The 25,311-nt window shown below is 46.5% G+C and overlaps 1 protein-coding gene across 1 annotated transcript in view; it reads left to right on the top strand.

Annotated features, from left to right (window-relative positions):
- DYNC1H1 (dynein cytoplasmic 1 heavy chain 1) overlaps nucleotides 1–25,311 on the top strand; it is a 1,397,843-nt gene that overhangs the window by 545,836 nt on the left and 826,696 nt on the right. Inside the window, exons 41-43 of the mRNA XM_085626346.1 lie at nucleotides 4,044–4,209; nucleotides 4,420–4,583; nucleotides 16,020–16,149. Coding sequence (XP_085482472.1) covers nucleotides 4,044–4,209; nucleotides 4,420–4,583; nucleotides 16,020–16,149 — 460 coding nt within the window. The remainder of the gene's footprint in view (nucleotides 1–4,043; nucleotides 4,210–4,419; nucleotides 4,584–16,019; nucleotides 16,150–25,311) is intronic.

Raw genomic sequence — 25,311 nt, 5'->3', positions numbered from 1 at the left:
ACAATTTCCGTAGCGGTCCCTGGTCGCTGGCTGCTGCTGTTCGGCTGGAGGAGTTCAGCTGTCGTTAGTCATGGGGAGGTCACGGTTGGGCAGCAGGGCTGGAGGATGCTGGCAGGGCCTCTTGCAGGAGAGTACTGGCTCTTGGACGATAGCTGGGCACAGCTGGGTTTGTGGGGGCCTAGAGGATCTGTCGTGGTGGCAGTCCGGTTAGGGTTGCTTTTGTTCTGACAGGGCAGTCTTGCGTTGACAGAAGTGTTGGTCCTGTTCCACAGCGGTTGAGGAGTTCTTTTGTAGCAGTGAGTCGAGTCGACACCAGTGTCTGTCCTCACCGCAGAGGTTCTGGTACCCGCCAACCCCGGGAACTAGAGCCTCTAGTCCAGAGGGAGATTCTTGGTGCTTTGGCTAAGGTTGCACGGCATTTGGGGTTTCTTGGAGGTCAGGCAGGGTTTCTTGAAGGACAGCAGGTCCAGTGGTCGACCCAGGTGCAGGTGGTGGGGATTTTCCAGAAGTTTGCCTGCAGCGGTTCAGTTCATGGCCCAGCAGTGGTCCTTGTCCGTCTTCTTCGGTCCGTCTAATCTGAAGAGGTAAGGTTCAGGGGTGACTTAATACTAGATTTAGGTGTGTTACATGGGTGTAGGTCAGGACCAATGGGTCCCTTTGTTTGGGGTGTCTACACCCCCTAGTATGCCATCCTCCAGTGGTAAGAGGGCATACTCCTCTTCCTAATTGGCTAAGTCCCCTCATCTTCCAAGATGGAGGGAACTGAGATGTGTGCTTCACCTCGCCTCAACCTCCTGAGAGGTGGGGTTGAAAACGGTGGGCACACCTCCCTTCATGGCTAGGTTTTTCTGCCGGTTCTCGCTCCGAAATGGGGGTCAGAACCAGTGGGAGCCAGTTGCTAATAGTACCAAAATGCTGGGGGTAGCTAACAAAGGTGGCAGGCCTTTGAAGCTCCCTCTTTGTGGAACCTGCCCTTCCTGGGGGAGTAGGCATGACACCTCTGCCCAGGATGCACTTTGTTTCTAGACCCAGAGAGTGGTGGTCTGTTTGCCCAGAGGTCCAGAAACATGTCTGGTGATGACAGATGGCTGGCAGCCAGTCAGGAGCTGCACCAGGGCTAATAGTGTTTCAGGGGGCATCTCTAAGAAGCCCTCTGAGTGCGTTTGACATTAAGTCCGAAACTGGCATTAGTGCGGGTTTAATGTGCTGGAAGTTTGATACCAAACTCCTTAGTGTTCAGTAAAGCCATCATGTTGTGGGGGAGTTTGTGATGACAAACTTTCAGCTCATGTCCTCAAAATGGCTTTACTGCACTTACAATGTCTGTGAATGGCACTGACCCTGAAGGGGCAGAGCGCTTGTGCCACTGCATAGTGCACAGTGCTAGAGAGGTGACTTGTCTATGCCACTGGCAGTGTCGGTGCAATGTCGACTTTTGGGTTTGGAGTCCCACACTGACACACAGTCTGCAGTGAGCAGTCTCTGATGGTGGCGTAATACATGCTATAGCCCTCAGGCTCTCTCTGGTCACTAGCGCCTTTGGTACCGGTAGTACCTTTTACAAGGAACTTACATGTGGACCAGAGGTTGTGCCAATTGTGGATGCAAAGGTACATTTTGGGAAAGCACACAAGTGCTGGGGCCTGGTTAGCAGGATCTCAGCACACACTTTAGTCAGGTTGGCGTCAGTTCTAGGCAAAATGTTAGGGCGTCGCCTTGCAAAAAGTCTCACTTTCTAACACAGAGGTGCTGGACAGGTTGGTAACCTTGCGTGCTACACCTTGGGCAAAGAGGGGGGCCACCTAGAAACAGGCTACAGAGGAGGGCTTGGGGACAAGTCAGAGAGCTCACAGGCGGGGAAGGGGGGGTTCGTGAGGGTCTTGGGAGCAAGGGGAAACGGTCGGTGTCCGTGGATCTGGGCTGGGGAGCAGGCGTGCAGAGGTCTGTGAGATGTTGGTCCTGTGCGCTGTTGGTCCTGTGCGCTGTTGGTCCTGTGTGCTGTTGGTCCTGTGTGCCAAAGGCTTTCCCGAATCTCAGACCTGCCGAAGGAGACAAAAACAGGACAGCTGGACCACTCGTGCTGGCCTCTGCAATGCTAACCTCCTTTGTCAGCTGACGGTATTTTCGGTGGTGGATTCCGGATTGGACTTCAAATAAACGTTGGTTGCTGCAATGGGTCTGGTCTTCACTGTTATTGTGCCTTCGTAACGGGTCTCGTACCCTGGAAATTGGTGCTGGGTGGCTCCAGATGGTCCTGGCGTCTTCATATTTCGTGAGGAGACAAATCTGACCACCTGGAGCATGGTGACCTCCTCCTGCCTCGGCGGCTGCTGCGCTGGTGGACCCAGTGGTCAGCAGAATGGTGAGCCGGATGTTGCGGTTGGTGTCCGGGAAGTGGCTTCTCCTGTTCAAGGGAGATGCTGATGTCTTGGCGAAGTGCAGGTGACCCTCCGAGCCTCTTGGTGTCAGAAACATGTCTGTGGTGGCAGGCTGGACGATCTCCGGTGTCCTCTGGGTGCATGTTTTAATAAATCCACTACTGACATCAATATAGATTGATTAAGAGAAGGTGTTTGATACAGAACACCATGGGTTTCGGTAAAGCCATCACATAGCTGGGGCGCTCGTAATGACCAGTGCCCATTACATATAGTTAAGATGTCTTCCCTGTTCACTTGTACTAACTAGCAATTGAACTAGACAGCACAGGGGTATATCTGATCATGCAGATATATCCTCACCTGTAATATAATGCACTCTGCGTTAGGGCTATAATGCCTGTTGTAGGGTTGACTTACCTACATTGCATGCCATGTCTGTAGGCATGGCACACAGGGTGTGTGCCGTCGTGGTTTCACATTTGTATCTACTCTTTCACGCTGCCTACAGTGGCAGTGTGCATGAGTTTGGTGATGGGGGGGCCAGATGTACGACCCGCCAATTAGAGTAGCAAATTGGCGGCACATTTGTGACTCGCTAATAGGGATGCACAACAGTGTCTGAGACGCTGTTTGCAATTCCCAATGGGGTTGCAAATTGCATACCTCATGCATATTAATGAGGCTGTTGCAATTTGCGAACCCATTGGGAATGGCTGACACTCCCAGGGATGGTGGCCTGCTGGGGTCAGCAGACCTCCATGTCTGGGATGGCTTTTAAATAAAGCAGTTTTTTTTTATTTTTGTAAATGCAGCCCGTTTTCCTTGAAGGAAAACGGGATGCATTTAAAAAAAAAAAAAAAAAAAATTAAGCGTTTTTGTTTAATTTTTTAAGGGCAGGTAGTGGTCCCTGGGACCACTGCCTGCTCTAAAAAAATGTTTGTGGACCCATTCACAAAGGGGAAGGGGTCATCTGGCAAATGGTTTACCACCCTGTTGTAGAGGGTTGTAAACTGCGAGTGTTTTGCGATTGCAATTGATTGCAGTCGCAAAACATTCTTACATAGGGTTCAGACTCGCTATTAGGAAGGGACGCCCTCGGAACGCTCCTTCCTAACAGGGAATCACAGACCCTATTTTGCGAGTCGCTATTTAATTAGCGACTTGCAAAATAGGGTTAGTACATGGCCCACAGGATTTTTGCATGCGCAAACGGGTCTGAAACCCATTTGCGCATGCAAAATTCTGTCGTACATCTGGCCCGGGATTCCATGGAGTGGCACAATACATTTTGCAGCCCTTGGGCACCCTCTTTAGTACCCATGCCTTAGATATCAGAGGTACAATTTACTAGGCACTTACAAAGGCGCTAAAGATATTGCCAATTGGGGAACAGTATTCTCGTTTTAAGAAAAGGGTACTGGCAATGGGTACCTGGTTAGCAGGAACCCAGTGCACATCAGTCAAAATTGCATCAAATATCAGGCAGAAAGTGGGGGTGACCATGTCAAAAAACTTCACACACCTACAATTTATTTAAAACTTTTTGCCTGTATAGGTGGAAGTTAAAAAGACACTCCAATAAAATTCAGCTGCGCCACATTTCCAGGTGCATTTCTGTAATCCATGGATATTAGACCATAATAAAGCTATTTTCTGTTTCAGATTTTTGCGTCACATACCTGTTGTATATGTTGACTATCCTGGCCCTGCATCATTAACTCAGATCTATGGAACCTTCAACCGTGCAATGCTAAGGCTCATCCCTTCGCTTCGTACTTATGCCGAACCTCTTACAGCTGCAATGGTTGAATTCTACACCATGTCTCAGGTATTATGTTTTCATACACACAGCACTATGCATATACAGTTGCTTCATTACTTAACACACAAGGCCCACGAATACTAGACTTTGCCATATTTTATGAAGATGAAATTGAAATATTTTGGTGACATCTGAAACATACATTTATTGTTAAAACATCTGATTCTCCATGTGTTAAACAAAAATTGACTTCATGTTAATGTTTATCATTTTCAGGAAAGATTTACGCAAGACACACAGCCACATTACATCTATTCTCCTCGAGAGATGACAAGATGGGTCAGAGGTATATTTGAAGCTTTGAGACCTCTTGAAACCTTACCTGTGGAAGGCCTAATCAGAATTTGGGCACATGAAGCCCTTCGTCTTTTCCAGGACAGGTATGTGAACAGTTTACAAATGTATAATCATCATCTGATACATGTAAATCAAAATCGAGTATCTAGATAGACTCCAATTATAAAATGTTACCTAAAATGACTTTATCACTCTTTTTTGATAGTTAAGTTTTAGGATACTTTGATATCAAAATACACTATATGCAGAAACACAGCACACTTTATGCAGAAACACAGCCTGCATATCACCACCTGGCAATGCTCTTTCCCAGTTGGAGGAGGTTTGCTGGGTTGTGTGTCCGCTTCCACCGAACTAAAGGTTTCCAGTCCACCACTGCCATCCGGCCATGGTAGGCATTGAGATTCGGTTTCAAACACCCCACCCTCTGGCTTGGCACCAAAAGCACAAGTAAAGCCTTCCGGCTCAAACCGAGACACCACCTCTTCGGTTCCTAAATTTTCGGTTCTGAAGGACAAAAAAAGGGAAGACAGCTTAGGCTCTGAAAATGTAGCCACTAAAACACAAACCTGCTCCTCCAGCGCTTCAGGAGCCGATTTTGAAACCATGCAAGAGACTGAATCCAAAACAGAAAAAAATACATAATTATCCAGAGACTGAACGCATCATAACAAAATCTGCACTACCACCATCCTCCAAAAGTTAGACTTCTTTTCTAGAGGACACAGGATATACAATTCCTTTAAAGAAGAAAAAGGACATTGCTACTAGTCCCTTCCACCCTATTCATCATTACCCTCCACCCTATTCATCATTACCCTCCACCCTATTCATCATTACCCTCCACCACCATCTTCACATGTACCCTTAGTACCTTATTCACCAGGAATCCCTTTAAACATCACACCTCAGAGTTCTCCTTACATAGAACCGAATGCAGATGGAGGAGATGACACTTATGAAATGCCACCATACCCATGGCATTACTACAATATAGACCCTCCTGGACACACAGATCCTGATCTTTATCCCACAAAACCCTCATCTCCGATGACAACACCTCATATCAGGAGCTAATAGCGAGGGCAGCTTTATACCATAGAGTCAACTTGCATAAAGAAGCCTTAGAGGAAGACTTTTTTTTCATTTGAAAAATTGTGGGCTACACATAAAACATCAGTCTCTCCCAATGTTAAAAGGTATGATGTGTTCTGCAGAGGATTTTTTTAAGGACCATGCATGCGCACGCATTATTACACCTAGGGTTGACAAAAAATTCAAACCCCCACCAGTTTTTATTAGGGGTCAGATTACTCCAAATTCTTTGGTAGTGTCTAATGCTCGTAAAGGAGCAGATTCACAAACATCAGCTGATGCATCACCTCCAGAAAAAGAATCAAAATTAATAGATGCCTCAGGCAAGAGGGGCTGCACAATCTGCCAATCTCTGGCGTATAGCCAGCACACAAGGTCTGCTTACTAGGTACGATAGAGCTCACTGGTACGACAGCTGGAGCAAGATCACCGCCGACCAGCTCACCACCTCCCTCAGCCAGAACCCCCCCACCAACACGACGGACCCCAACGAAGCAGCCCGCAACCTCACACAGTGGCTCACCAACTGTGCCGATGACCTCACACCACTGAAGAACCCCCCCAGCAGACACGGCAGCAAGAAAGCCTCCTGGTTCACCAACGACCTCAAAAACTCCAAGAAAACCTGCCGTACCCTCGAGAAAGCCTGGCGCCACAACCAGACTACAGAAAACATGACAGCCCTCAAGAACGCCACCCGCAAACACCACCAACTGATCCGCACCACCAAAAGGACCACATTCAAAGAACGACTGGACAACAACTCCCACAACAGCAAGGAACTCTTCAGCATCGTCAAAGAGCTCTCCAGCCCCAGCGCCTGCAACAACGACATCACACCCTCGCAGGACCTCTGCGACTCACTCGCCTCGTTCTTTCACCGCAAGATTGCCGACATACACAACAGTTTCGGCGCACAGACCGCGCACCCTACCACCGATCCGGTGCCCCCCACCACCACCCTCCGCACCTGGACAACGGTCAGCACCGAAGATACCACCCACATGATGAACACCAGCCACTCCGGCTCCCCAACCGACCCCTGCCCACACCACATCTTCAACAAAGCCGACTCCATCATCGCACCCCAACTCCGGAACATCATCAACAGCTCCTTCGCATCCGCCACCTTCCCAGAGAGCTGGAAACATGCCGAGCTCAGCACCCTCCTGAAGAACCCACCGCGGACCCCACGGACCTCACGAACTTCCGCCCCATCTCGCTCCTCCCCTTTCTGGCCAAAGTCATCGAGAAGATCGTCAACAAACAACTCTCCGCCTTCCTCGAGACCAACGGATCCCTCGACCCCTCGCAGTCCGGCTTCCGAGCAAACCACAGCACCGAGACCGCCCTCATCGCAGCCACCGACGACATCAGGTCCCTGCTCGACAGTGGGGAAACAGCTGCCCTCATCCTCCTGGACCTCTCGGCAGCCTTCGACACCGTATGCCAACGCACCCTGATACAGCGCCTCAGCAACATCGTAATCCAAGGAAAGGCCTTGGAATGGATCATCTCGTTCCTTTTCGGCAGAACCCAGAGAGTCCGCCTTTCCCCGTTCCGGTCCGTGGCCACCGAAGTCATCTGCGGCGTCCCACAAGGATCCTCTCTCAGCCCCACCCTCTTCAACGTCTACATGAGCCCCCTCTCAGCCATCGCACGCCAACACAACCTCAACATCCTCTCCTACGCCGACGACACCCAGCTGATCCTCTCCCTCACCAACGACCCCGCCACAGCCAGAGCCAACCTCCAGGAAGGAATGAAAGACGTCGCGGAATGCATGAAGCTCAGCCGGCTGAAACTGAACTCAGATAAGACGGAAGTCCTCATCCTGGGAACATCCCCCTCCGCCTGGGACGACTCCTGGTGGCCCCCTGCCCTGGGCTCCGCTCCAAAGCCACCGGACCATGCTCGCAACCTGGGCTTCATCCTGGACTCCTCCCTCACGATGACCAAGCAAGTCAACGCCGTCTCGTCATCCTGCTTCAACACCCTGCGCATGCTCCGAAAGATCTTCCGGTGGATCCCCACCGACACTAGGAAGACGGTCACCCAGGCCCTCGTCACCAGCCGACTGGACTACGGAAACACCCTCTATGCTGGAACCACAGCCAAACTACAGAAAATACTCCAGCGCATACAGAACGCCTCTGCACGACTTATCCTGGACACCCCCCGCTTCAGCCACATCTCTCCCCAGCTGAGAGACCTGCACTGGCTCCCCATCAGCAAGAGGATCACTTTCAGACTCCACACCCACGCACACAAGGCTCTCCACGACATGGGACCCACATACCTCAACAACCACCTCACATTCTACACACCCACCCGCCACCTCCGCTCCGCCAGCCTCGCCCTCGCCACCGTCCCTCGCATCCGCAAGACCACTGCCGGAGGAAGATCCTTCTCCTACCTGGCGGCCAAGACATGGAACTCCCTCCCCACCCACCTACGACTGACCCAGAACCATCTCTCCTTCAGGAAACAGCTCAAGACCTGGCTCTTCGAGCAGTAGCGGATCCCCCTCCCCCCAGCGCCTTGAGACCCTACGGGTGAGTAGCGCACTTTACAAATTCATTTGATTGATTGATTGCACTGTGCTCTCTCAGGTGAAACCTAATGATCAGCACTCCCCTACCCTACAGAGGAAAACAGATTGAAATTATGTTGAGGAAATTGCTTGACTACAGCATTGTACCTCACTGCACGCAATTGTGTGAAAGTTGAGTATACAGTCATTGTCGCTGGGCTATCTCAGTGAGTTCAGCACTTGCTGCTGCAGAGATAGTTATGCGACCTGCATGCAGGTGAGTGGTCTGATCCATAGCAGTGTTGCCTCAGTGTTCATCCTTCTGAAGGCACTAAAATTAGTAATGCATTCAATAGAGACATATGTGTGTATAAAATTTGTTTGTTAATCGTTTTGCTTGAAAGAACTGCATACAATCAAAACTATTGCAGGGCCTGTGCAATGTGATTGTTTTTCGGGCTACAACTGCCTTCCGAAAAAAAAATCTTTACAACCAAACTTTGTGTGGGTGCCCACAGAGGGCCATCTATGGAGGTTGTCACGAGCAATGGAAGAGATGGATTGTTTGTTTTCAGAAGTCATTGCCTGTTGGCAGATAATAAGGAGATGCTTTCACCTACCTGAGGTGACGAACGAGGCTGGCCGAGTCCTTGAGAGGTTGAGATGTTATCTGGTCCAAGACAAATAAATGGCTTAACACTTGTAAACAGCAGAAGAAATTCAACACATCGGCATTTTAAACCTATGATAGCGGAGGGTACATTGTTTAGGTGAGACTTGGATGGGCAGCAGTGGAAGGGGTGCCTCTGTACTGCCCCCCGGCCGTCGGCACTCTGAGGGCCCGCACCTGGACCCTCCTGTAAAACGGCCCGAGAGCCTCCCACGGAGGGCCCCAGTGTAAACAGCCTTCACCCCGGTGACCGGGCACTCAGAAGAGACGGATCCCGAGAACAGACTGGCGGAATCTGAGACAAACACAGACTTTGCCATGTGGCCCCCTTCCTCCTCCAGAGAGCATTCCACTGAGTTTAAATGATGGCTCCAGGCAGAGGCAAACTTCACAGCATGTATGTATCGGAGATTTGACACTGCATTACATTGTCTCCAGTGGTGAGTACAATCCGCCTGATGCGGAGCATACAACATGACTTTCAAACATTCCTATTGACAAGCGCGCGCGCCTTGCGCTGAAAGTTTAAAAAAATAAACAAGGAATGCGCGTGAGAGAGAGGGGGAGCAAGAGGTGAGCCCGGGAGTGGTGCACGTGCAGTCTGATCTTTTTGGAAGCACATACTCGTGCTTGTGGCACGCCCCTGCGCGCTCCCGCAAGGTGTGTGCCGCCACAAGCACGAGTATGTGCTTAGAAAAAGAGCAGAACGGCTAAAGGTTCTCCTAAGCAGCGCATGCGCCCTGCGTAGGCGAGACCTAAAAACAAAGGTAAAAAACATTTTCAACAGCAACCGCTCTAATTTTAACAAATGCGAGACCTATTGCATTGAAAATGCTTGTTTTGATCTTGGTGCCTGTCACATTTTTCCCACTTCTCAAGTCTGCATTTCTGATTCCAGAAAGAGCTACATAACTGTGTTATTTTTAAGCAGAAACCATATTTTTCTGATTAAGGTTAAACGCGTGGTAAAAGAATGGCTTCCCATTTTTTTCCACGTACAAAACTTATGAAGCCAAAGATATTAGCATTTCCAAAAGACAAATGTATTGTAAAGCGATTTTGATGCTTGGTGTGCTTCATTTGACGAAGGGCTAAAATGATCAAATATCAGGCACCTGAATGCAGGTCGAGCAAACCTAGTTTTTTTGTCCAACTGTTTAAACACCTGCCGACACGGAGATCTTGAGATTACTTCGTAAATATAATCTTTTTTTTTTTTATGTTTGTGTGCAAAGGGCTAATGGCGTCTTCCGTATCTTAGCATGGCGATGATGGTGAGCCTTTCTGCTTAAGCAATTATTTATAGCCCTGCCTTTCCCAGCAGGTAGCTGAGTATTTCTGAGATGCAGGTTATAGTCCGCTGCATGCTGGATATCTCGAAGACTCTGTATGGGAATTGGGTCTTGCAAACGTGTGATCAGTGGAATGTGGTACCGCTACAGAGATCCTCCTGTCCCAGTGCACATGATCGTGTCTTTGCCAGAGTACTGTCAGCGCATCCTTTCTCTGTGTGCGTCCTTTCTCAGTGTGTATGACAGTGCGCTGTCATAATCCCTGCCACAGTTTGCTGCCTGTAGTGTCTCTATTCCTGTATGCTGTCCTAGTCTTGTGTACCAGTGTGCGTGTTAATATTGCCTTATCACACTGCAGTGCCACTGTCTGCACCATTGCATTGCCAGCATCTCCTTTCGCAGTGTTGTGTCCCAGTGTGCGTTTCAGTGTCTCCTGTCTTAGTGCGCATCAGTGTCTTCCTGCCGCTGTACACGCTTTTCTCCTGTCCCCTTGCCATGTTAGTCCTGTTCCAGTGTCTCCCTGTGAAAGTATGCTTAAGGGTCTCCCTTCTCCAGTGAGCGTATTTGTGCTTCCTTGTGCCATTGCCTGTCACTGTGTCTCTTCGTGCATTTCAGTGCCACCAGCCTCAGTGTGTGTCTGTGTCTCCATGGCACTGGCATGCCCTGTGGCAGAAAGAACGGAGTCTCCGTACCAAAGCGTGTCAGTGTTTCACCGAAACCGAGCATTTCTCCTCTCCCTTTGATCATGTCAGTACTTCCCATGACCGTGCGCTGTGAAAGTGTAGGGAGAAAATGAAACTCCGAGGCTCGTAAAACTAAACGCGCCATGGAGACGCTATGGTTTTCTAATGCAAAAGCGGGCTAAAAACCTAAGAAATCCCATATGGATAGTAAATGCGTCATGGTAAAGTAGTAACTCTCATTTAGAAGCCAGAAACACAAACCAAAGTGCCGCGCTCCGGCAAAGTAAAAGCGGCATGAGATGATACAGCCCGCTACCAGAAAGCTGTTTCCCATCCAGGCGCGTGCACATCTCCTGTCTAAGATGATCTGGAGCCGACGGAGCCGTACACATGCACATCGCCTGTCCGGATGTGTGCACAGTTCCTGACCCCCTTCCGAACACAAAACTAGCGACAATAGTTCTCGCCAAGGTGAGCATCGCATGCGCTGCGTCGCTAGGCGAGACCTAAAAAGGATACTGAAGTCACTAAATCCATGGCAGCACTTCAGACATCCTCTGATTAAGGTTCCTTTTGTCGCTCATTCTATAGAGGAGGTTAAAAAACTACCTCTACAGATGCCTCCTTCATACAGGCCCCAAATTCAATCGTACCCTCAAGAGGATTTTACAGAGGCAGCTGTGGGGGTAACCACTCCACAGGTAGAGGTCGAGACACACCAACCCGTACCTCTCCATCTCCCAGCAAGCAGTGACTTCATAACAATTACCCTGATTTCCGTACACCTGTTGGGGGATGTCCACAACAGTTTCCTCCCTCTTGGCAATCAAGAACATCAGACAAGTGGGTGTTGAATATTATCCAACATGGTTATTGCCTGGAGCTCACCAGAAATCCTCCAACCACCTTGCACTCAGAGGCTCTCTGGAGCACCAACAACTGCTCAAACAAGGACAAGCTCTTTTAATAAAAGAAGCTATAGAACCAGTTTTAATACAACATCAAGGGTCCAGGGTTTACTCCCTTTACTTCCTAATTTCCAAGAAGGACAGTTCTCAACTGCCAATTTTAGATCTCAGGCCTTTAAACCTGTACATACTATCAGAGCACTTCCACAGGGTCACACTTCAACAAGTGCTTGCACTTTGATAAAATTATGTATTTTAATGTGCTTTAATGATTTTATTATAAAATCTAATAAAGACATTAGTGAATGAATGAAAGTGCTTCTGCTCCTACAGCAAGGCGACTTTGTCAGCACTAGACTTAAAGAATGCATATTTCACATTCCTATTCACCCAGCACATCGCAAATAATCTGAGATCTTTGATAGCAGGAAAGCATTATCTATTCAAAGTGCTCCCATTCAGAGTCACTTCTGCACCTAGAGTATTCAAATGTTTAGCAGTGGTAGAAGCTCATCTAAGAAGGCAACACATTTGTGTTTCCAGATCTACATGATTGGCTTCTTCAAAGCCAACACATACCACAGGTGTCAAAAACACACAAAAAATTACCACAACTCTTCCACATCTGCTGATATTCACAGTCAACACTTAAAAATCCCATCTTCAACCTTCTCCGCTGCAGCCTCATCTAGGAGCGAACAGGTCTAGCCTATCCAAATGCAGCCAGGGTTAAAAAAATTCCAAACACTGCTACCACCATTCCAAAGCAATCCGTATCGAACAGTCAGAACTTTCATGCAGCTCCTAGGGATTATGGCATCATGCATTGCCATAGTGCCTCATGCAAGTTCAAACTTGCGTCCTCTACAGGAATGCTTAGCACGTCAATGAAATCAATTGAAGTCAACTACAAGATCTAGTGTTGGTAGACAGCCGCACCCATCGCACTTTGCAGTGGTGGAACACACACAACTTATCAAAGGGACGGCTCTTTGTCGACCCTGTCCCACAGTTCATGCTAACAGCGGATGCATCCCTCTCAGGGTAGGGTGCTCACTTACAACATCCAACAGCTCAGGGGCTCTGGGATATCAAACGCCAGAGCCTCCACATCAACTACCTAGAGCTTCAAGCTGTTCACCTAGCATTAACGGCATTTCTACCTCACCTTATAGGCAAAGTGGTCCTAGTCGGGACAGATGACAACAACCATGTACTATGTACAAAACAGGTGGGACAAACTCTCTACAGCTATCACGCCTCTTTCAAGCCATTTGGCATTGGCCCATAAATCACAGAATTCAACTGCTAGCAGAACACCTTCCAGGGACAGATAACGACTTTGCCAACTTCCTCAACAGAATGTGGCAACAAGTGCGAACTCCACCCTCAAGCTCTCCTCCCATACTTCCACAGGCGGGGATTTCCAAAAATAGATCTCTTTTCAACAGCAGATAACACAAAATGCCCAAACCTCACCTACAGGTTCCCACACCCTCTATCCAAAGGCAATGCCCTATGGATTAATTGTCGAGAAAAAGGACAAAGGCACCCAAATCACTAAGGAACCTGGGTGGGTAAATTATTGTCAAACAGTGGTTCCTGTGAAATAATAGAATCAATATATGAATATCAATATAAGGTGCACAATCTCAATGGAAGGGTTAAAATGATGTCAGAGGGCGAAGAAACCACATCCACTTATGGTTTTAGTTTGATTCACTCATATTTTATATTTTACAAACAAAATTCTATATACACTGAAAAAGAAAAATGTGCGTAGTGTCCCCAGTGAGGAACAGGAACCCAAAATATTGGTGACATAATTATGACAGTATTTTACAAGGTTTCCAAGTTATTCAAAAAAGTCGACCATTTAGCAACTCAATACATAATATACAGCCGCCACATACATAATACACGCTGTTAATGGTTTGCTTTCTTTTGTTGACGTTTCGACCCTATACGTGATCTAGGGTCTTAACAGGACCTATGGATTTAGGGACATCTGATGGGTAGAATGAGCAGCCGCGTGAGGTGTACATGCCAACAGTGGGTGAAGGAGGAAAAGGAAAACAAGATACTCACAAGGACACCCAGGCGGGTACCCAAGTGAGAGTGATGGCTGGCACTCTATGGGTAGTTGAGCACTGTTACTGTGTTGATGATACACAGAGACGTGTATGAAGACGGTGATGAGGAACTCTGGAGTTGGTGTTGATCACAGGCAGTGCTGCCCGCATAGTAGATCGTCACCCGCTTTGAGGACTATAATTGAAGGATTCGTCTTCATTAGATGGGCTTCATCCCATATGTAGGTACAGACCACCATATTGAACATTCGTGATTCACAGGTCATCGCGACAGTTTGTCCAACATGTCCGCTCTCTGGATTGTTAAGTGTATCCAAACATGCTAGATTAAAGCCAAAAGGACTTTGTCTATACCTCCTAGAGCCCATTCTACTTGTAAAATAGGAGCATCTGTGGCTTTATTAGGTAACAATCCTATAGCTGACATTTGTAAAGCAACTACATGGTCTACAACAAACACATTTACCAAACGTTATTGTGAGGATGTGTTAGCATGCTAACAAGCTAATGTAGGGCAAGCAAGAACACTTTTTCAGATAACTGCAACACCCAATGGTTATCCACCGCTTTCGGAGAGTACTACTATACAGTCTATGCAAAGCATGTGTATCTGCAGCACACATGCTTCGAATGGATTATGTTTACCCTGAAAGCATCTGTTCTTGGCATGTAGAGCTGTACCACTTACTAGGGACTTACAGGGGGCAGACGTACCAATTGGGGATATGTCTTTAGGGAAGAAGCACTGACGCAGAGTAGCTGCATTGCAGGGACCCTGTGCACTGCGATTGAAACCACATCAAACCCAGGCAAAGAATGGGGGCTAACCATGCAAAAAGATGCACTTTATTACACCGATTCTTTGGTTTCTGAGGTTGAAGATGTGATGCGGGCATAGATCTGTGGGATCTTCAGAGTGGATGGATTTCATGGTGGAAGTGGTGTCCTGGGTGGAGAGAATGTTGCAGGTCGTAAGTGTGTAGTTCATGTCGGTTACGGTGGTTGTGTATCTGTCAAGGAAGTCCGTAGGTGTCTGTTGGGGTTTGAAGTTTCTGTATATGGTTGCGATCTTGTCGTGGACGATGTGGGGAAGGTTGTCACACACAATTCCTGTGAGGGTGTGATATCCTTTTTCTGGCAGCCAGGTTGGAGGATTCCTTAATGATGTTGAAATGTTCCTTGGTGGTGTTGGCACTGGTTTTGATGCATCGAAGGTACTGGGAATGTCTTCCAGCTACATTGAAGTATTCTATACCGACAGCACTGAATTTCCAGACTGCAAGTAAAGATATTCTGTCACAACCTATGGATAATGATCTTGGCAGCAATGCTACTGTAGTATGGATAGCTTAGAAGAACAAAAGGACTTTCCACAGCAAAGTGCTGCAGTTTGACATGGGAGATTCTGCATGTGGAGCAACGTGTTGATCCACTTCAGTACCAAGACCAATTACTCCTTATTTGCTGCTGCTTGCAAGCTGAGGTATTCATAATCCATTTACTTGCAGAGGGTGTGAATAATTCCTGAGAATGGAATTGAATGTTGTTCTCATCAATTTATTGAACCCTCATTGAGCCTGTTATTCCACTGTAAGGGTTTATGAGGTAAAAGCCTTCTTGTAATGATGAACCAACCCTCTCAGGTTTTCTTAAGGTCTTTTCAAAACACTGCCGGAGATACTATTAGATATCAGAGGATGACCCAGGTCTTGTGTGAATCTACGGTCTGTCCTGGAGAGTTTGATTCTAGGATGCCACTAAGAATTTGTTTTTTGTGGTTTAAGATTTTTTCCTCACAGTTCCTCCATTATAGGTCAACTACTGCACACCCTGTCCTAAGCGATGAAACTGGAATATTCAATAGAAAATAGTAGGAAAGTAGGTTGAACGGAAAAATGTGAAAAGTAGAAAATCAAAAATGTATACTTAGTGATAAAACAAAAAATAATTTGAAGTAAAAAAAAAAAAATATTAAAAAAATACATCTGTTGGTTGAATCCTTCAAGAATACATATATCACACAAGAGCATACTGTGTATTAAAAACTCCAATGATTTTTAAAACAGGTGGCTGATGCATGTTAACCATCTTGTACCCCTAAAAAAAATAGAACTCCTACCACCAGCTACTCCCCTTTGTTACAACTTTAGTTCGTTCTAATTAATAAACATGATGTACACCAAAGCTTCTTTTGTTGGCTCTCATTTTGTATTGGCATTTGATGTTAAATATTAATATGTTTTAGACTTGTCGAAGATGAAGAAAGGCATTGGACGGATGAGAACATAAATGTAGTAGCACTGAAGCATTTCCCAAATGTGGAGAAGGAGAAGGCTCTCAGCAGACCAATCTTGTACAGCAATTGGTTATCAAAGGTAATTTACTTTTCTTAAAAAGTCTAGCTCTGTACATTGCATATTGTGCACTGCTCATTATAACATTAAAGGAGGGATGGCTGTATTCAGAATTTCTAGATGTGATAAGTTTCTAGGATTTTTGGAGCTGTGAAGTTTACTTGTTACAACCTTATTTTCATTCATGAGGTTTGTGTTCAAATTTGATCTTGCTGGATAATGTTGTCTGGATCGGAACTAGAACTATGTCTGCACCTGTTCATCTTACTTGTCTGAATTTCAGCAAGTGTGTACAGTTTCCATATTATTGGAAGCAGCTCTACTGGCTTGATGGGAATCATTCAGCTCAGTGAAAGTAAAGGAAATGGGCACTTTCAGCTGGCAACTGTGAGAAAGTGCCCTCTTTCTTGCATGGTATGCCCCCACTTTTTGCTGAATTGCTAATGTCCTTTGACTGAGTGTGCCCTGGGCTCCTGCCAATCAGGTGCCCAGGGCCTGTGTTCCTTCCTTAAAACTGCATTAAAGCCTAACCCCAATTGGCATCTCTGGCCACATGTCAGCCCCTGGTAAATGGTACCACAGGTACCCAGGGTCCTGTGACCAGAGAAGGCCTCTAAGGGCTGCAGCACTTAATGTGCCACCCCCAGAGGCCCTGTACCCTGATACTCACACACTGCCTTCGCAGACTGAGTGCCTTGGTGCAGAACAAAGTGAAGAGTCGACATGGCACACATCCCTGTGTGCCATGCCCACAAACCACTGCCCTGGCATACATCAGTCACCCATCTAGCTGGGTGCCCTATGCTAGTGGTGAGGGTACAGGAGCATGAGCCCTTTACCCCTACAGAGCCCAAGTCCATTCCTGGGCACTGTAAGTGCAGTGCTGCCATTAAGAGTATATGGTGCTGGGAGTTTGTCATTACGAACTCCACAGCACCATAATGGCTACACTGAAGACTGGGAAGTTTCGTATCCACCTTCTCAGCACATTAAACCCACACTGATGCCCCCTGAAACTCGACCAACTTCCAGTGACCTGACTGAGTGGCTCCGCAGGCTGCCACCACCAGACATGTTTCTAGACCCCTGGGTCGGGAGCTTGCTGCTCTCGGGGGGCCTGAAACAATGCACATCCTGGGACGAGGTGCCAAGCCTCCTCCTCCAGGATGGGCAGGGTTCACGAAGGAGAAGCTTCAAAGGCATGCCGCCTTTGTGAGCCTCTCCAGACGATATGCTGCTTTCAGCAACTGGTCTCCACTGGTTCTATCCCCCACTTCGGGCGGGATAACCGGCGGGAAAAACAAGTGAGGAAGTGAGGTGTGCCCACCTCTGCCAATTCCACCCCTAAGGTGGGGGAGGCGAGGTGAAGCACAACCTCTAGTCCCCGCCATCTTGAGGATGGGGGGACCCAGCCAACCAGGGACAGGCTCCTGCCCCCCTCCCACTGGAGAGTGGCAGAATAAGGGGTGTACCCACCCCAGGGAAAGGACCCATTTGTCCCTGCCCTTTACCTACCTGTAACGCCCCTAAATTTAGTATTTAGGGGCACCCTGAACCTTCCTTCCTCAGATCCAGCAACCACAAGAAAAAGAAGAGAAGGACGAGAAGCCGTGCAGAGCTGACAAGAGGATGACGCCCACTGACTTGGCCCCAGCCCTACCGGCCTGTCTCTCCTCGAACCTGCTTTTGCAAAACCCTGGCGTGTCCAGCGTACAGCAACCTCAAAAACCCCGGAGGACCTGCCTGCCTTCACTTTCCAAGCTGTTTCTCCCGTGAACACCGGAAGTGTTTGAACTGCAGCTTCTGGTGCCAGCCAGGAACCGTGAATCCTGCACACTGCACCCGCCGAATCCGGCCCGAGCTCAAGTGAACAAATACCATATTCTCAACTGTTTTCAGGAAATGTCCCAGTGCTGAATCTAGGTATCTAGCACTGTGAGGGGAGCTCTCTTCCCCAGTCACCATGTCTGTTTTCTACCTTGAGGGGTGGTTGGGAGGATTAGGGTTGAGGGTGATTAGGGTCAAGGTTTTGGATCTTGTGTTCTTTATATTATCATTATTTTCCTTTGCTTTTTGCCTTTTCAATGATGCTCCCAATTGTTTTCCTTGCTCATGTGCCTTGCCTATTTCTTTAAGTATTGGTCTCCGCAGTGATTTCCGCAACAACACCTCAACACAAACAGGTGCGACCAATTTGTATGTGATGCCCTATAGACATGATGCGTGTTGTCATGCAGGTACAACGTTTTTCTACTCGAAGGTATTGTCTTACAGTAATAACTTCATATAAACATGGTACACCTCGTTGGTTGATATGCACCAAAGATATGTCATGTTTCTCTACCTGCTCATCATGCTTTTTCTCCTAGGTACCAGATCTTGCTATGATGCCTCTATTTACAAGGGTGGAACTGCACTGATATGTATTTTCTATCAAGGTGACTTACCTATACACCCAACTTTCGTGCCTTATGTCTCTCGACCATTATTTCACACACCCTATCACCACACAGTGAGTAAAGTGTACAAAAGTCGCTGGAGAACTAGGGACGCATCTACAATGTTGATACTGTTATGATGTCGCAAAGCTCCCCAAGAGTCTCAGCACATAATAACCTCAAGATACTCACTGAACGTTAAGGGCTTAAACCACCCGGTCAAATGGAGGAATATTCTTATTTACCTTCAAAAACAAAAAGGTGACGTCTTCCTACTACAAGAGACCAAGATCGACTCAAAACAATTTAACTCACTTAAAAATAGGTCTATAGTGAAGTTGCTGGCTCTGATGCAATAGGGAATAAGAATGCTGTCCTGACTCTAGTAGCAAAAAAATCAAACATCAACATGGTAGCACACGCATCCGATACTAAAGTGAGATGGGTTACGACAAAATTGGCAAAGGGCAATACGGAATTCTTTATTACTAATATTTATGCTCCTAACAAGGACGACTTGGAATTCTGGGAAGATTTAAACAAACAAATAGACACTATCTCAGACACTGCTATGCACATTCTAGCGGGCGATTTTAATCTACCCATGGACCCGGCATTAGACAGAGACTCACAATGCCCGTTTTGCAGCAATAACTCTAATAAAGCCCTTATTAATCTCTGCACACGTTTCAATCTGTTAGACACTTGGAGGTTACAAAACCCCACAGGAAGGGAATATACATTCTACTCATCCCCACATAACTCCTACTCACGCATTGACTACCTACTTATTTCCGGCAATACCACTGCCAGAATCGAAGAAACTTTGATTGAGCCAAGAGTGATCTCAGACCACTCATGTATCACCCTATCTATATCGGACCCAAAGCCGCCCAAAAAGCAATTTATTTGGAGGCTCAACAATGAAGTTTTAGAAAAAGAGTCCCACAGACAACTCATTGAAAATGCAATACAGAATTACCTAATGGATAACAAACAGGATAACACATCGGACCTCACTCGGTGGGAGGCTTTGAAGATTACTATCAGAGGGGAGATTATTAAAATTAGAGCCGCCATGAATCGAGATTATAATAATAATCTTGAAAAGCTAGAAAAAGAGATTGCTATGCTAGAGCGTAAACACGTAATATCACAGGATGCTTCAGTCATGAACAAAATAGTGAATAAGAAATACGAGTATAATAAAATTCTCAGTGACAGAGCAGGAATGAACAAAAAAGCGCAAAGCTTTGTGAGTCCAATAAGGCTGGGAAGAGCTTAGCTGCGTACTTAAAGTTTAAAATACCGAAGAGCACGATTAAGAACCTAATACATCATAAAGGTTTAGCTCACTCTGACCCGGATAAAATTGCAGACATTTTTAAGGACTTCTAAAAACCAGTAGTTGTACAGCACAAAGGCGCAAGACTATCTAAATGAATGCAAACTTCCCGCCCTTTCAGATCAAGAACAGCTCAAAATCAATAGCCCTATTACCGCTTCAGAGGTCGAAAGCTCAATCAAGTCCCTCAAAACTGGGAAGGCTCCGGGGCCTGATGGGTTTAGTGCCAAATTTTACAAATGCTTCTCCTCACTACTAACTCTTCCACTTTTAAACCTGTCCCATGAATTCAGTAGCTCTGGCAAAATGAATGGGACACTAGCAGAAGCCATTATAGCAGTAATCCCAAAAGAAGGGAAGGACCCAACACTCCCCAAAAACTATAGACAGATATCCCTAATTAACTTTGACTGTAAAATGTACGCAATGATTCTCGCCAAGCGTCTACAAAAATTCTTACCCAAGCTTATCCACCCCTCGCAAGTTGGTGTTTTAAAAACAGACTAGTGACCATACCAGAATCCTAGCTCATGTACTGGAGAAAGCCAAACCTAATGACTAACCAACAGTGGCTATCACTCTGAATGCCGAAAAGGCTTTTGACAGAGTAGATTGGGCTTACCTGAAAGCAACGCTGGATAAATTTAACTTGGGCGAGAATTTTACGCGCATGCTACTGTCACTCTATTTTAACCCCTCGGCCAGGGTAAGAGCAAATTAGAACAAGGCACAAGACAAGGCTGCCCCCTTTCTCCCTCCCTATTTCTGCTTGCAATTGAACCCTTCCTATACCATTTTAGGAATAATAGCCAGATCTCAGGGATACGTTTCAATGACTACACGGTAAAGATTACTGCGTATGCTGACGACGTACTAGTTGTCTCCGAGAATGCCGAAGCTGCTATCCGTGCTCTCATGTCCTCAATAGAAGACTTTGCTGCAGTATCTGGGTACAAATTAAATAAAGATAAGACTGAAGTTAAACTCCTGAATAACCTTGGTGGTAGAGAAATTATGGGCGACTCGTGTCTCCTGTGGCAACCTAAGTGCTTCAAGTACCTGGGCTTGGACTTCACCGGAGACTTGATCACCACCCTCCAAGCCAACGAGAACGCACTCCACAAGAAAATCTCTTTATTGCTAGATGGCTGGTTTCCTAAATATCTATAGTGGTGGAGTAGGGCTGAGACATTAAAAATGATCGTTACTCCTCTTGTTAACTATCTAGCTTGCATGCTACCAATGACTTTCAAATGACTTCCTGAATAGAATCTATAAACTTTTTATTACGTTCCTTTTGGCAAGGCAAGAATCCCAGAATATCAATGACAAAAATCAAATTACCGAAAGAAAAAGGTGGTCTGGGCCTCCCGAACTTTAGGAACTATCAAACAGCATATCTTTGCAAACAAGGTGCCAACTGGCTAATCACTCGGACTGACTATACCCCAGTCTGCATAGACATATAGAGGTCAATCATCAGTGATATGCCTCTACCTGCCCTCCTTACCATGGATGTATCCCACCTCCCCCACTCAAAGTACATTGTGCTTAACACTAAGAGAGCCCTTTTACGGCTGGACCACCTCTCCAAACTAAAAATCAATAAGTCCAACATGTTAGGTGCCGTGGACCCTAAAGTCGAAAATATAAATGACCGATACCTGCTAGACCACATGCTCACCTTAGCCTGTAAAATTGTATTGTATAAGTGGAAAAACACCAACGATGTGTCTTTTAGAATGTGGCAAGAGTGGCTATCTCTCCTCAGAGGAGCAGACAATACCGCGCTCCATACCTCTCCATGGCATAAAACCCACAGGAAACTCTGGAAGTCCCTTGATGCTTCATCATACTCATACGACCCACTGTATTGTAGCTCTTGCCTGTATAATTGCGTACAATGTAACTACTTGACACACTTGTGCTATATACTGTACTGTATGCTCCCTTAAACTCCCGTGGAGAACTGTGCTGGTTCACTTACCTCTACGTCTTTGCGAGCTCACCTCGAATACCTTGGCTGGGCACTTAAACAATTTATAGTTTCTATTTATTTACTTACTTTGTCTTTGTATTTGTTTTCTCCTGATGGATTGTTTACTTATTACTATTATTACTGTTCTTATTATTTATTTCTTGTAACTTAATAAAAACGATGTGAAATAAAAAGAAAAAGTAACTTACCTGCAAAGTGAATTTCCTCCGATAGGATAACATTGGTGATTCTATGTGAAACAGTTTCTAAGTGTCAACTTTTGAAATACAATAATATTCTTTAAAAATCGTTCCTCTAACTAAAACACATTTACTCAACTGTTTTCAGGAAATGCCCCAGTGCTGAATGTAGGATCCAGCACTGTTAGTAAAAGTAATCAGAAAAGTAATTAACTGCATTTTTACTGAAAAAGCCTATTGATTCCTATGTACTGAGTCTACTAAGTTTGTGCAATGCATTGCAACCCCTGTAAACTCGAATTGGTACAAAGTCCTACTGTATTTTGAAAGTATTCAACAGCATCGTGTAGATGAAAAGTATTTATATGCTTACCTGTACCAGGCTTGCTTGGTTCTAGAAATAAAACCGTATATTTTGTTATACAAAAACATTTGGCCTAGAGTTCAGTTCTTGAGTGAGTGAATTCATTTGCTGACTGAGTGTGTACATCAAATGCTGAACAATGTCCTCTGATACTGCCTTACTGCTCGACCAAGCTACCACTTTAGAGAGTAAGGTTCTATCTAACTTTAACCTCTGCCAAACCTCTGGAGACCCTTGGACTCTATACATACTGTACATCACTTTGGTGCAGTATATATAGAGCCAGTTTCTTACAGCAACCCTATTTGATTGCACCCCATAAACATGTGTGTCTCTCTGTTTTTCTTTAAGTGACTGAAGTATTTCTTTTCACAGACTATAGATGGAGCTGAGAGGTTTGGCCTTCTTTTCCTAAATCCTTGGTCTAAGTGGATCGACACTTCTTAATGCTGAACTTCTCTTAGTGTTTGGCACCAGATGTACACCATGCTAAATCACCCAGTGCCCTTTGAGGCCGCCAGTTGCATTGATGGGCAATCCACAGAATGTTTCCTCTCCAAAACTTAATTTCAAAGTGAGATTACTTTTTTTCCTTGTGATAAAACATTGCTCTAAGGACTAATCCCTGTGAGTGTTAGAAGACCAACTTTGAACAGTTTTTAGGTCTCGCGCCTAGCGTTGCAGTGCGTAGCAGTGCTCGTGCAGCGCGAGACGTCTTGTACAGGCTTCAGAAAGCGGACCACACGCTCGTGCTTGTGCTTTCGCAGGCCTCAATTGGCTTTAGCGTGCTTTTAAAAAAAAAAAAAGCACGCAATTGTGCAAAGGCGGGTGCATGTCCCGCCTTTGCTCCGCCCATTCCCACTGGTGTCTAGTACGCGCATCAGCGCGGCACAGACAACAGGCTCCCTCGCCCCCGCTCCTCTGAGCTGCCTCGCTCCTCACCTGTACCGCGTCAGCAAGGATCCTGTGCCCCGGGGCCTGAGGATCCTTGCACTAGTGACCGGGTCGCAGATAACGCTTCATTGCTACCAGGTCGCTGCAACTGGGCGGGTTGCGGGCTGGCCGGTTCCTGTGAGCTTACTTTGTGTCCCACTAGCTGAGAAAATACATTACAAAACACTTCCAGGCAGCGCTCGGCGGATTAGTCCAATGGGTTTCTTATGTCACCCCCTCTTTCAGTGCTTTTTCAAAGAAAAGACGTAGGCGCGGACACCACGTTCATCATTGGAATGACGCTATTTATGAAGAGCCAACATGCTTACAGGCTACTGACGGCAAGCAGCCCAATCTTCTTTTACCAAGAAACAAAGGGAAATTATATTGCGCGCTGAAGTTATTTATACAGCACTTTACAGACCAAATAATGGGACAGGCATGTAAGATACTTAAATTGCAGATATGGCGTAATGGCCAGGGTTGCCCACTTTGGAGCTGGGGAACCTGGTTCGAGTCTCGCAGGCACGCTCAACATCCTGTAATTTGGGGCAAATCACTTAATCTCCCAGTGCCTAACAGAAAACAAAGCACTGCGCACAGCGAGTAGAAACCGATCTTGTGACCACAGACGAGAAACACCAACATTTACCGTTAATAGTACGGTGATGCACTTCTTATCAAGATTTATTCAAATGACTTTTCAGGGGGAGGGAAGCCCATGCACAAATAATTAAGTAGTGCTTGTGTACATACTATAATAGGCACTTTTCAAGCGCCTAGAAACAGACCGGGACGGAGTGTTCAGGACTTATGGACAAAATTGTGTCCCCCGCCCCCGTATCCCACTTAGAGTAGGTCAACTCGCAGCCCTGTGAGTTTTCCACGCTGTGTGCTCTACTTGTCAGCCTGGGCACAAAGCTGCAGGTTGTGTTTTGGGCAGGGCCTGCAATGTGGGCCGCACCTCAGGGAGTGGGGGAGGGCTGTTTCCAAACGGGACTGTCCGTGTTTGCTGCGTGCGCTGTTCAGAGAGAAGAGCCGTTGCTAGGCAGGGTCAGAGTTCAGGTTTGCATACATTGCCGATAAGTTTGCCCGCAATGCCAGTGAAAGAGCACAGCTGTTGGGGTGGATGCCATGAAGGGGGAGAGGGAGGGGTTGAATGGGGGTACTGCACGAATGTAACTTTGTACAGGGGATATAACCTTTTTAAAGTGTCAGTTTGAGACCACTGAATTTGCATTTTCAAAAGGCACTTCCTGAGATTATGTATGACAAGTTCCAGAATAAAGCGTTAGGCTGCAGGATTCGGTGGAGTGCCCTCGGCTTAACCTTAAGGCGTTGGAGTGCGTGACAAGACTGCTTCTAGGTTTTATGAATGATTTCACCCTAACTCCGTGTCTTTGACCTAAAGAATGCAGAGTATGGGGCAGAGACCGTGGGTGTTAGATTTATTGTACCCCATCGATAATCACATTTGTTCCCAATAAATCTATGTTTGGCTGTTGTTTATGTGGTATTAAAATAAGTATCCTGGGTCAGGAGAGAACTGTGGAATATGTCACTAATAATTACAAGGAAGAGGTCAGTTCCAAATCTCCACTGTATGGAAAGCAGATGCATTTTCATAAGCGGACAGCTCTGCAGGCAGTTCTAGTTGGTAGTTCGGTAACTTCTCTGGAGGAGGAGGTGATAGTTATTGCACCTTTTAAAATCCAGTGGGATGGGGGGGGCAGAGGGGCCAAGGGAACTCTTTGTGCAATGGGGAGGAGGGTTGTGCAGGGATCGGATAAGAATGGCCTGCTCATAAAGAGAGCTTACAGGCTCTAAATAGACCCAATTTTACAGAGCAGGGTTCTTTAATTGCACAAGCTCTTCACTTTGTATTTGGGTTTGCCATGCTAACCTCTGTTTATATTTTGGAGTGT

Source organism: Triturus cristatus, chromosome 9 (assembly GCF_964204655.1).
Source record: "Triturus cristatus chromosome 9, aTriCri1.1, whole genome shotgun sequence".
NCBI lineage: Eukaryota > Metazoa > Chordata > Amphibia > Caudata > Salamandridae > Triturus > Triturus cristatus.
The sequence above is the reverse complement of the archived record's forward strand: the minus strand, read 5'-3'. Positions and strand labels throughout refer to the sequence as shown.